General features: G+C 46.4%; 1 protein-coding gene across 1 annotated transcript in view; it reads left to right on the top strand.

The window, feature by feature from the left end:
* The window catches only part of LOC125463600 (protein HID1), a 113,900-nt gene that overhangs the window by 39,140 nt on the left and 62,291 nt on the right, over positions 1-12,469 (top strand). The window contains exons 9-12 of the mRNA XM_059653560.1: positions 738-844; positions 2,922-3,038; positions 5,477-5,699; positions 9,634-9,690. Coding sequence (XP_059509543.1) covers positions 738-844; positions 2,922-3,038; positions 5,477-5,699; positions 9,634-9,690 — 504 coding nt within the window. The remainder of the gene's footprint in view (positions 1-737; positions 845-2,921; positions 3,039-5,476; positions 5,700-9,633; positions 9,691-12,469) is intronic.

Genomic DNA, 12,469 nt, shown 5'->3' with positions numbered 1-12,469 from the left:
GCTTTAAGAGTCAGCTCACTACAGCATTGTAACAGTCTGCTTATTCTTCCTCTCACCAATGCGCTGTCTGTCTGTGGATGGATGCACTCATGTCTGCTGACCACTAACTTTTCCTTTGACGGGCTGAAAATGATGAAGCAGGCCACTTGCCCACTGGGAGAGATTCTGCTCTCCCAGCAGCCACATCTAGGTCCTCTGAAAAGTGAACTCTCTTGCTGTCATTAGCAAATCCTGACACTGAATGCCTTTGGTGGGGACAACGTAGAGAGAGCTTTACGTTGTAACTAACCCTGTGCTGTCACTGACCTGGGAGTGTTTGACGGGGACAGTATAGAGTAAGGTTTACTGTGTATCTAACCCCGAGCTGTGTCTGTCCGGAGTGTGTTTGGGGACAGTGTAAAGGAAGATTTGCTCAGTATCTAACACTTTGTGTCTGGTATTTGATGCTGTCAGTGTGTGCCTGGTGTGATTTTAAAAACCCCATTCCTGGCACAGTATACCTCACTGTTTGCTGAACCCAACACATTTCTGATTAATGATAATGGGAACTGCAGATGCTGGAGAATCCAAGATAATAAAGTGTGAAGCTGGATGAACACAGCAGGCCAAGCAGCATCTCAGGAGCACAAAAGCTGACGTTTCGGGCCTAGACCCTTCATCAGATGATAGTGGATGGAGGGAGACTATAGTGTGCTGGATTTCACTGCTTGCTAACTGATCTTATTTATCCCCATCAGGAGACTGCTGAGGACCTTCATTGTATTGACAGCTGTGAGTACATCTGGGAGGCTGGGGTGGGATTTGCCCATTCTCCACCTCACAGCTACATCCACGACCTGAACAGGTGAGGACCCAGCTGTGGCCTGCTCTGTGTAAAGGTGTGGCTCTGATTTGACTGTGACTGACATCCACATGGTGTTGGAATCTCCTGCAGGCAGCGCTCCAAGTGGGCCGTGACTGGATTTGGCTGGAGGGGCGGGGAACTGGAAATAAGACGTGGGCCCAAATCTAAATTCTTGTTCTGCTAGCTAACTTGGTTTTTGAGTAATTCTTCTTCTGACTCCCCAAAGCCTCTTCTCCATCTTCAAGACACAAATCAGAAGTGTGATGGACTACTCTCCACCTATCCAGAGGGTGCACCTCCAGTAACACTCAAGAAACTCAACTCCATCCAGAACAAAACAGCCCATTTGATTCAAACTCAATCCACCACATACAACATTCATTTCCTGCACCCCTGACACTCAGTAGGAGCAAGGTGTACCATCTATAAGATGCAGTGCAGCAACTCACCAAGACTCCTTAGGCAGCACCTTCCAAATCAGTGACCTCTACCATCAAGCAGAACAAGGGAAGACCATAAGACATAGGAGTGGAAGTAAGGCCATTTGGCCCATCGAGTCCACTCTGCCATTTAATCATGGCTGATGGGCATTTCAGCTCCACTTCCCTGCACTCTCCTTCCTTGTGAGAACAAGAATTTATCAATCTCTGCCTTGTGGACATTTAACGTCTCGTCCTCCACTGCGCTCCGTGGCAATGAATTCCACAGGCCCACCACGCTCTGGCTGAAGAAATGTCTCCTCATTTCCGTTCTAAATTGACCCCCTCTAATTCTAAGGCTGTGCCCACGGGCCCTAGTCTCCCCGCCTAATGTAAACAACTTCCCAGCGTCCACCCTTTCTAAGCCATACAGATACAAGGAAGCAGATTGTTGGGAACACCACCTGCAAATTTCCCTCCAAATCGCCCACCATCCTGACTTGGAACTGTATTGACATTCCTTCAATGTCACTGGGTCACAATGCAGGAATTTTTTTTCCCTAATTGCATTACTGTATATGGACTGCAGTGATTCAACGAAGCAACTCACCACCACCTTCTCCAGGGATAGGCAATAAATGTCAGCAATGCCCACATCCCATAACCAAATTTAAAAGCAAAACTGGTTTTAGTTTGTGAAATTCCGGCAGTGGGATTTGATATCACATTCTCTGGATTGCTGCAACTTGAGGGAGTCCTTTATAAAGTGAAAAATATCCGCAGCCATCTCTGTTCTGGCCTCCTGATTGCAAAAATTTGTTGTAAACTTTTCCCCAGGGCAGGATTGACTGCCACGAGGGGTCATAGTTTTAAGGTGTTAGGAGGAAGGTATAGAGGAGACGTCAGAGGGAGGCTCTTCACCCAGAGTTGTGAGCGCTTCGAATAGCTTACCAGTGGTAGTCGTGGAAGCGGAGTCATTAGTGACATTTAAGCGCCTGCTGGACATGCACATGGACAGCAGTGAATTGAGGGGAATGTAGGTTAGGTTATTTTATTTTTGGATTAGGAATATTCCACGGCACAACATCGTGGGCCGAAGGGCTGTACTGTGCTGTACTTTTCTATGTTCTATCTATGTATATTTAAAAATGTGGTTTTCAAGGATGTTGTAAAAATTGAGATGATGGGTCTCTTGGGAAGGATTGAGGAGGCTCTTTTCCTTTGGAAAGCGCAAGACCTGGTGTTTCCTGTTTCAAGTCTTTATTACGAAGAAGTTCAATATGGAAACACTGTTTCCATTTGTGGAGTCCAGAATAAGAAGCATGAATGTAAGATCATTGCTCACAGATCAAATACAGAATTCAGCACTAGTCAGAAGATGGTTCTTGCTGCCCTGTTAACTGTTTGAGGCAGAGTATATACATGGAATGGGAGACCTGTGCTGACAAGGGGGGAGAACTGTGTGGATTAATACAGGACAAGGTGGGAAGAGGTTCAATTGCTTCTGGAGTTTAAGCACCAGCGCACGGGCTGTTACTGTGCTCTAATACTGTGTAAGGGCTCTAGTGAATGCTGATGGGATAAGTTGGGCTTACTGTGGTTTTAAAATTTTGGCAGCCCTATCCCTTCCTCACTCTGCCTGTCTGTTGTTCCCACAGGACAGAGCTCCTGAAGCTGCTGCTGACTTGTTTCTCCGAGGCTGTGTATCTCCCACCCACCGCCGAGGGAAACATTCTTAATCCCTGGGTCCAGTTCTTCTGCTCAACAGAGAACAGGTGAGGCCCAGGTAGGAGAAGGAGCTATTCAAAAAGCTGTGAGGCTGCTGTGATATTCCTGGCTGCTGTGGGATTCTCTTTTTTTCTCTTGTTAGGTACAGCACTACTACCCTCCCTCTATCTCTCTCAATCCCTTTCTTGAAGCCATACTATTATAGAATCTCTACAGTGTGGAAGCAGGCCATTCGGCCCATCCCACCCAGACCCATCCCTTACCTTACCCTGCGTTTCCCACCCTAGACACTATGGGCAATTTAGCATGGCCAAGCTTTGGACTGTGGGAGGAAACTAGAGCACCTGGAGGAAACCGATGCAGACACGGGGAGAATGTGCAAACTCAACACAGAGAGCCGCCCGAGGCTGGAATCGAACCTGGGTCCCTGGCGCTGTGAGGCTGCAGTACTGACTACTGAGCCACCGTGCTGTTCTCTGGTGATCCCATCCATGTTTTTCAGATTGGCAGGGAGAGGAGTTGCACATCTGATTGTTCAGGAAGTGAGTGTTCTGAGCTTGATAATGGTTTCCCAGTTCCAGCCCAAATTAGGAGGTGATGCTGACTTCCTCCAGAGTCTACTCCACTTGGAGTTTTTGGGAAGTTGGCCATGGCTGTCTTGCCTTCACAAGATTTAAGCCCATCATCCCAGTGGACGCACTGGTGCTGTACAGCCAAAGTGCTGCACTGTTTGGAGGTGCCATCAGTTAGATGTGACGTTAAACTAGAGCCATGTTTGTACTTTCATGGAATGCAGCAATTAAACAAGTTTACTACCACTGTCTTGAGGGAAATTAGGGATGTGTAATAGAATTAGAAGCACAGGAGTACAGTGAACAGCCTGTCATGGTGCCATTTTGGGTACAAAGTATTTAGGTACAATCTTAGATACAAACAGAGGGATAAGGAAGAAAAATGTTGCATTGCCTTACAGTGATACATATTATAAGTTAGAAATAAGACATAGTTAAAAGCATAAACGTTTCAATCAGATAAACAGATTATAGAAAAAAATTACGTTGCAGTAGATCAAGTCAGAGGCAGTGAGAACTGCAGATGTTGGAGTCGGAGATAACACAGTGGAGGAACACAGCAGAGATAATGGGAACTGCAGATTCTGGAGAATCCACGATAACAAAGTGTGGAGCTGGATGAACACAGCAGGCCAAGCAGCATCTCGGGAGCACAAAAGCTGACGTTTCGGGCCTAGACCCTTCATCAGAGAGTGGGGTGGGGTGAGGTTTCTGGAATAAATAGGGAGAGAGGGGGAGGCGGACCGAAGATGGAGAGAAAAGAAGATAGGTAGAGAGGAGAGTATAGGTGGGGAGGTAGGGAGGGGATAGGTCAGCCCAGGGAAGACGGACAGGCCAAGGAGGTGGGATGATGTTAGTAGGTAGGAAATGGAGGTGCGGCTTGGGGTGGGAGGAAGGGATGGGTGAGAGGAAGAACGGGTTAGGGAGGCAGAGACAGGTTGATCTGAGCATCAGAGGAGCAGGAAAGTTGACCTTTCAGTTCAGGACTCTTCAGAAATGGGGAGGGGGAAGGGAGCTCAGAAATAAATAGGAGGGGGTGGGGCTGGGCAAGATAGATGGGTTGGTGATAGGTGAGTGCGAGTAGGAGGTGGTGGGGATTGGTCAGTGAGGTGGGAGAGAAGATGGGACAGGTTGTGTCAGGTCAACGAGGCGGGGATGAGAGGGACGGTTGGTCATGAGACGAGGCCGGTGGTGGGGAGATTTTGAAACTGCTGAAGTCCATGGTTAGGCCATTGTGCTGTAGGCTCCCATGGCGGAATATGAGGTGCTGCTCCTCCAGTTATCAAGTGCTGGCATTCACTGTGACGTCCACATCTTGTAAACAAATAAAAAATGTGGCTGGGCCAAGGACCTGTACTGCTGTTACAATGACTAATGTCTGACAGAACCATCTTGTTCCTGGTTTTGGGTTTGACTGTATCCACAGGAGAGTTTTCCCCCTGAGCCTGTACCCACCTCTGTTTTGCCAAGGCCTCTTGATGCCTCAGTTGGCCAAATGCTGCCTTGCTATTAAGGGCCGTTACCTTATCTCTCCTCCTGACATCTCGTCCCTTTGTCCTTGTCTGATTCATTACTGTCTGAGGTCTGAGAATTGCTGACCAGGTTATTAGTGGGATAGTGTTACTTCTTGACTCTAATGGGAGCTGAAATTGTCACCATACATTATCTTGTTAGCAGTTAATGATAGCTATCGATTTTGACCCAGCCAGTCTGCACTTTGTGGTCACTGTCTGATCTTTGACCCTCTCAGACTCTGTGCGGTCCATGTTTGCTACTGACCCTCCAGAATCAGCGCTCAGTACGTCTTGCTTTCTTCTGGTATGTTGCACCAGTGCTCACTTAGACACTCACTATTTCTATGGTTAGTTATTCCATAAACTCTAACTCACTCGTGGTTGATTGCTGTCTTTCAGGCATGCACTGCCGCTGTTTACGTCACTGTTGAACATTGTGTGTGCATATGACCCTGTGGGATATGGTATTCCGTACAACCACCTGCTGTTTTCTGACTACCGGGAGCCCCTGGTGGAGGTGGCTGCCCAGGTCCTCATCGCTACCCTGGACCATGATGCCTCCACCAGCCTGAGCCCATCTGTGGATGGGACCACAACAAGCACGGCCATGGATGATGCAGAGGTAGGACACTTGGCACAAGCCCCTGCTGTGATCTTTTTCCTCATTATTGTCTCAGCGCTTCCAGCATGCGCATTGTCAAGCTTTGTATGAAACCATTTTGGCTGGTGACTATTGTCTCTGACTCAGGGACCAGACCAGGCCAGGAAAGTTCTGTCCCCATGCCCTTTCTCATTAACCCTCTGATCATGCTGGAAGAAAAGCTGTCACTATGACATTTACCTTCACCTGCGTGACCAGTGTTTTTTTCCCTTGAGTTCTGACGCCGAGTACCAGCAGGTAGCTGATCTATGGTGAAGAGGTAGTTTTATAAACTTAGTAGAACTAGCTGAGCGGTCTCTTTCTGTTCCTCATCCCTAACTCGCAGTTGAAGGTAATTGAGCACTAGTTTGGTCTACTTCATGTTAATATCTTAGGTTCTGCTCATATCTAATATGTTGAAGGTAACAAGTTAAACAAGTGTTTAATATTGATTAGTTAATTATGGGAGGGGCTCCCAGGGTGTTTATGATGCGTACCTCTGGACCAGGAGGTCTAGGTTCAAGTCCCACTTGTTCCAGAGATGTGTAATAACATCTCTACATAGGTTGACTAAAAAACATTTTCTCTGTGGGCCAATAGTCCTGTAGCTCACCCATCCCTCTGAGGACTAGTGACCACTTGTTCATAATGTGAAGGGACTCTTGGGGTTCTGTGGCACAATGTTAGTGCCTCTGCCTCTGAATCAGCAGCTTCTGATTCAAGTTCCTCCTTCTCTGGAGATTTAACATGACGCACCCGAACAAATTTTTTAAATAAATCCTTAGATGCGTGTCGTTCACAGGCACATTTGACACCTTTTCTTGACTGATTGACATGGCGGGAACCGGGATGTGTAATCTCCCTTATAAAATACATTCTGAATTGATCCTCTAATTCTTTTTTTTCCAGTTACAGGGCTGTTTGATTCTTTAATTCAGTTCAGTTTGATTTCTCGTTTTACAAAAGGACTATTTGGATGTATACATAAATGACATCTTGATTTGACTCCCAAATTTGCTTGGAGTTACGGTGCCCCCATTTAGATTAGATTCCCTACAGTGTGGAAACAGACCCTTCGGCCCAGCAAGTCCACACCACCCCTTGAAGCATCCCACCCAGACCCATCCCCCTATAAGCCACACACCCCTGAACACTACAGGCAATTTAGCATGGCCGATCCACCTAGCCCGCACACCTTTGGACTGTGGGAGGAAACCGGAGCACCTGGAGGAAACCCACACAGACTCGGGGAGAATGTGCAAACTCCACACAGACAGTTACCTGAGGCTGGAATTGAACCCGGGTCCCTGGCGCTGTGAGGCTGCAGTGCTAACCACTGAACCACCGTGCTGCCCATTGAGCTGCTTTATTTTTGTTTGATTAGTTGCACTTGTTTATTCTTAGCACAACATATTTAGATGTGAACAGCATTTTAGTTTAAATCTCTTCTCCGCTTCCTTTAAAATTTGGAATTAAGGGTTTTGGTGCCCCTAAGGTCCTGCTCTTATTTTTGTTTGATTTGATTAAATTTAGGTTTGCCGGGGTGGGGGGAAGAGTTCTTGAAAGTATCTGTAAAGAGCTGGGGTGGGATTGTTTGCTGTGACAAGCAAGAAACAGCCTCCAGCAAGGCATTCTAGTTTTGATAAATGCTTCTTGAATAGGCTTGCAGGTCTGTAATGCTGAAGTCACTTTCCCTTGGGGAACCACCTACAAGGTCAAAAATCACGACCCTGTTGGTCGGTGGTAACCCACCATGTCATCAGGAAAAGAAGATGAATTTAGAAGTGTTAAAAATAATGTTCTATATCCCCAAATATGGGATTAATTTCTTAAATAGTTGCTGAGAAATGTCATACTTCAAAGGGACCTGGGTGACCTTGTTTATGAGCCATTGAAAATGAACAGTAAGCAAATGAGAGGGCAGATGGTGTGTTGGTTCTTAATTTGAGAGGATTTGAATATAAGTGTAAAAATACTTCTGAGCCATGCAGAGCCTCGGTGAGGCCACATTTGATGTAAGGTGTTTGGTGGTCTCCCTACCTAAGGCAAAAGGAAGAGATTATAGAATGGGACAAACACAGTGTGGAGCTGGAGGAAAACAGCAGGCCAGTCAGCATCAGAGGAACAGGAAAGTTGACGTTTCGCATCAGGATCCTTCTTCAGAAATGGGGAGGGGGAAGGGAGCTCAGAAGTAAATAGAGAGGGGAGGGGTGTGGCTGGGGAAGGTAGGTGGGATGGTGATAGGTGAGTGCAAATAGGGAGTGGTGGGGATTGGTCAGTGAGATGGGAGGAGCAGATAGGTGGGAGAGAATTTGGACAGGTGTTGTCAGGTCAAGGACGTGGGGATGTGAGGGATGGTTGGTCATGGGATGACGTGGGGGGTGGGGAGATTTTAAAACCGGTGAAATCCACATTTAGGCCATTGGGTTGTAGGGTCCCGAGATGGAATATGAAGTGCTGCTCCTCCACTTTCCAGTTGGTGTCACTGTGATGCTGGAGGAGGCCCAGGATGGACATGTCACCCAGGAGGTTGGAGGGGGAGTTAAAATGGATCCTGACTGGAAGATGTTATCATTTGTTGTGTACAGAGCACAGATGCTCTACGAAACAGTCCCTGAGTCTCCACTTGGTCACACTGACGTAGAGGACGCCACATCGGTAGCAGCGGATGCAGTAGACCCAAGTTGGGACCACGTGCTCCACACTCCCCACTAGCCCCCACCACCCAGGCACCTTTCCCTGCAATCGCAGAAAGTGTTACACCTGCCTCTACGGCTCCCCCCTCGCCTCCATTCAAGGCACAAAACCAACCTTCCTCATGAGACGGGAGTTCACCTGCATATCCATCAACGTGATCTACTGCATCCGCTGCTCCCGATGTGGCCTCCTCCATGTTGGTGAGACCAAGTGGAGGGCTCAGGCCGTTTTGTAGAGCACCTGCACTCTATTTGCAACAAATGGCAACACCTTCCAGTCGCGAACCATTTCAACTCCCCCTCCCACTCCCTGGGTGACATGCCCATCCTGCGCTGCCTTCAGTGTCACAAACTGGGGGAGCAGCACCTCATATTCCACCTTGGGAGCCCACAGCCCAATGGTCTAAAAGTAGATTTTACTAGTTTTAAAATCTCTCCACCCGTGGCCTCATCCCACAACCGATCCTCCCTCTCATCCCCGCCTCCTTGACCTGACACAACCTGTCTGCCTTCCCTCCCACCTATACATCCCTCCCACCTCACTGACCAATCCCCACCACTCCTACCTGCATTCACCTATCACCACCTCACCTACCTTCCCCAGACCCACCTTCCCTCTCTCTATTTCTGAGCTCCCTTGCCCCCCCCCACCCCCTATTTCTGAAGTAGGGATCCAACCTGAAAGATCAGCTTTCCTGCTCTTCTGGCCTGCTGTTTTCCTCCAACTCCACACTGTTGTCTCTGACTCCAGCATTGGCTGTTCTTGTTATCTTTCTGAGATGATGGAATGGGTCAGTATTCTCTGAAGTTTAGAAGAACGAAGTGATCTCACTCAAATACACATTTCTTACAGGATTTGACAGGATAGATGCCGGGAGGTTTCTTCTCCTGGCTGGGCCATTGAGTCTCAGGAATATAGATTCAGAATAAGATGCAAGTCATTTGCACTGAGCTAAGGAGAAGCTTTTTCACATAGAGGAAAGTGGATCTTTGGGACTCTCTGCCCCTGTGGGTCATGTAAGCTCATTAATGATGTGCAGAACTGAGATGGATAAATTTCTACATATTACAGACAGAATGTGGGAATGGGCAGGAAGATGGTGTTGGAGCAGAAGATCAACCACGATCTCTGACTGAGCATGCGTAAATAGCTGAATGACCTCCTCCCGCTCTTATTTCTTATGTTCTTGAATCCAAACTTTGCTGTTTATCTCTTGCAGCCTCCTGGCCCAGAGAATCTGTTTGTCAACTACTTGTCTAGAATACATAGGGAGGAGGTAAGTTTCCTTCATTTGTTTGCATTAACAACGAAAGGTTATGGTAGGTGACTAGAGCTCACTGAATGTACCATTGTGAGAACGATGAACCAAGCTAACAGCAACCCAGTTAATGCAGAGCCAGCTCTGAGCAAACTGAGCATCTTGAATTCAATCTAAAAATCAGGACCATGTGAAAGTGTGCAGTTTCAGGAGCGTGTAACAAGGTCAGGGTCAGACAGAAATTGGCACCAACCAAAGAAGGAGATATTATGGTACATAACTAAAGACTTGACTGAAAAAGTGCTCTGAAGGAAGAGAGAAGGAAGCAGAGGTTCATGGAGGGAATTTGGAACTGATGGCCTTAATGGCTGAAGACCCAGATATCAGCCTTATGGTGATGGTATCGGGCAAGAAACCAGAATTGGAGGAGAGCAGAGCATAGTGGAGGGCTCGAGGTGGTTACACCTCAATGGAGGCTTCAAGGTATTGAGGAGCTGGGCTCAAAGATGAGAATTTTAAACCTGACGCTTTGACGGACCAAATTCAGTAGAGGTTTGCAAATTTAGGGCTGAGTTTGGATACAGGCAGCTGAGCTTTTAGATCAAGTTCCATTTATGGAGCGTGGAAGATGAAATGCTGAACAGGAGAGCATTGTAATTGCAAAGTCAGGAAATTACAAAATTATGGGTGATGGTTCCAGTAGGGAGTCTCTGAGACAGGGCAGAGGTAGATGATGAGATGGCGAAAGTGGGCAGACTTGGTAAAGGGGAGGACAGGCGATCAGAAGTTCAGCTCTGAGTTACTGGGTTCCTAAAGCATCTGGATCAGCCTCCATGTAGTCATCCGGGAGGGGGATGAATTGTGAAACGCATTGTTGTTCGTGGGAACCAGAGATAATGGCACTGGTTTTGTAAGACCTACTGTTCTCTCAATCCCTCCTCAAACTTCTCTGGATCTCCCCTTTTCCCTCCTCTTCCAATGTATTACTTAAAATCTGCCTATTTGGCCAAACATTTGATCATCTGTCCAAACATTTCTTTGCTATTAAATTTGTCTGAATGCACAGCTGTGAAGTGCATAAGAGTACCTGACTACACTCAAGGCACTGTATAATGTTGATGTGCTGATGTCGAAGGGGAGAAGCAGTAGGTGAAGAACAAGAGGGTAGATGCCAGGTTGTTGTGTGTTTGTGTAAGTATGTTGGACTGTCACTTTTGGAATCTGATCATGTGACACCATGACGACATCATTGGCCAGTTAGGAGTGAAACTGCTCAGCCTAACCTTGCTGCTTGTAGAGTGAGTACCTGCTGTAATAAAACTCCAATATTGTTGAACACTTCAGCCTCCTATCCTTACAATGTAACACAAGAAGAAAACTGGCGACATGAATGGGATAAAAACTGCTGTGCGATCCACTGGGTCAATCCACTGGTTCACTGATAAAAATAATCATGGTCTTCACTACAGTTCGTGGCGGCACTTTGATTTTAAAAAAAAGTCAAAAGACTGAAACAGGTACATTTCACAAAATTAAAGTCATTTTTGGGAAGAGGTGAACAGTGCAGAAGAAGCTCACCCCATTCTCCACCCTGAAAAAACACTGAATAATGAAAACCCTAAACCAAGGGAAATATTTTGAGATAAGAGTACAGACTCATAAAGAAATAGGCAGCCTCAGGAATGCCTTGTTTTAAATGGGAAAATATGAGTCAGTGCTAAAATTCTCATGGTACTCAAACCCTTTGTATTTTAAAACCAAATTTAAATGACAGGAGGTTTGATGCCATGGGACCATATGATGCTAACACAGAGCTGGAAGTCCTACACAGAGAGGTTCCATTACTTGTTCAAGCTATAAAAATTGAAGCAAATATTGTTGTTCCTGTGTTCCAGAATATTTAGGGGAAATACCTCTAACTTCCTAAGGGGTCTGATACAGCCAGAGAAGCCCGGTTCCAAGACTTCAGAATTAGTAGGAATCCTCCAGAGTCATTTTTCACCAAAACCATCGGTGATTGCTGAAAGGTTCAGGTTCACAAACATAGCCAACATGATGGTGAATCTATCTCCCGGTTCGCAGCAATTTTACGGACCTTGGCAGAATGCTGCAAATTCAAAGACGATTTAAATGATGCTGTCAGAGACAGACAGGTGTGTCGTTCAAGATGTGAAGCAATCAAGAAGAGGTTATTGCCTGAAAAGAAACTTTACTTAAAACAGGCGCTGAAACAGTCTCAATGCAGCTCGCAGAAGGAAGCTTAACAGCTAAGTTTGAGCACACGAGTCCGCAAAATGGCAGCAGAATGACAAGCATCAATGCAGATTTAAAGCTGCCAGGGGTGTGGAAAAATAGGTCTCACAGCAGCAAATTGCTGCTGTAAAGAAGCTGAATGCAGAAACTTCGCTAGAGAAGGGCGCATTGATTGTGTGTTTGAAGAACAACATAACCAGGATAACACTTCGCAATTAATCTGCTCAACAGTGACAACTACAGGTGCAGCGTTGGTAATGCACAGTCAAGAGATCACCTGACAATTGCAGCCTTAGCTATGAACTTCAGTCAATAGCTTAACGATGAAGAAGCTAAAGAGGATGATCCTGCATTGTGAAGTTAGCAGATCAGATACAACAGTACAATGGATAAAAGTATCCAATCTACTCATGTTGAGATTTCATTTCTTCCCCTGTTTCAGCAATGTCTTGGTAATAGCTGGATATCATACTCGCACATATCAATCTATGTGCTCGGCTCAACAGCCTGAGACCCCACGCTACTTTATTGAATTAAATACATT

The sequence above is a fragment of the Stegostoma tigrinum genome, chromosome 22 (assembly GCF_030684315.1).
Source record: "Stegostoma tigrinum isolate sSteTig4 chromosome 22, sSteTig4.hap1, whole genome shotgun sequence".
In the NCBI taxonomy this organism is placed as follows: domain Eukaryota; kingdom Metazoa; phylum Chordata; class Chondrichthyes; order Orectolobiformes; family Stegostomatidae; genus Stegostoma; species Stegostoma tigrinum.
This window is presented reverse-complemented; position numbering and strand designations above follow the sequence as displayed.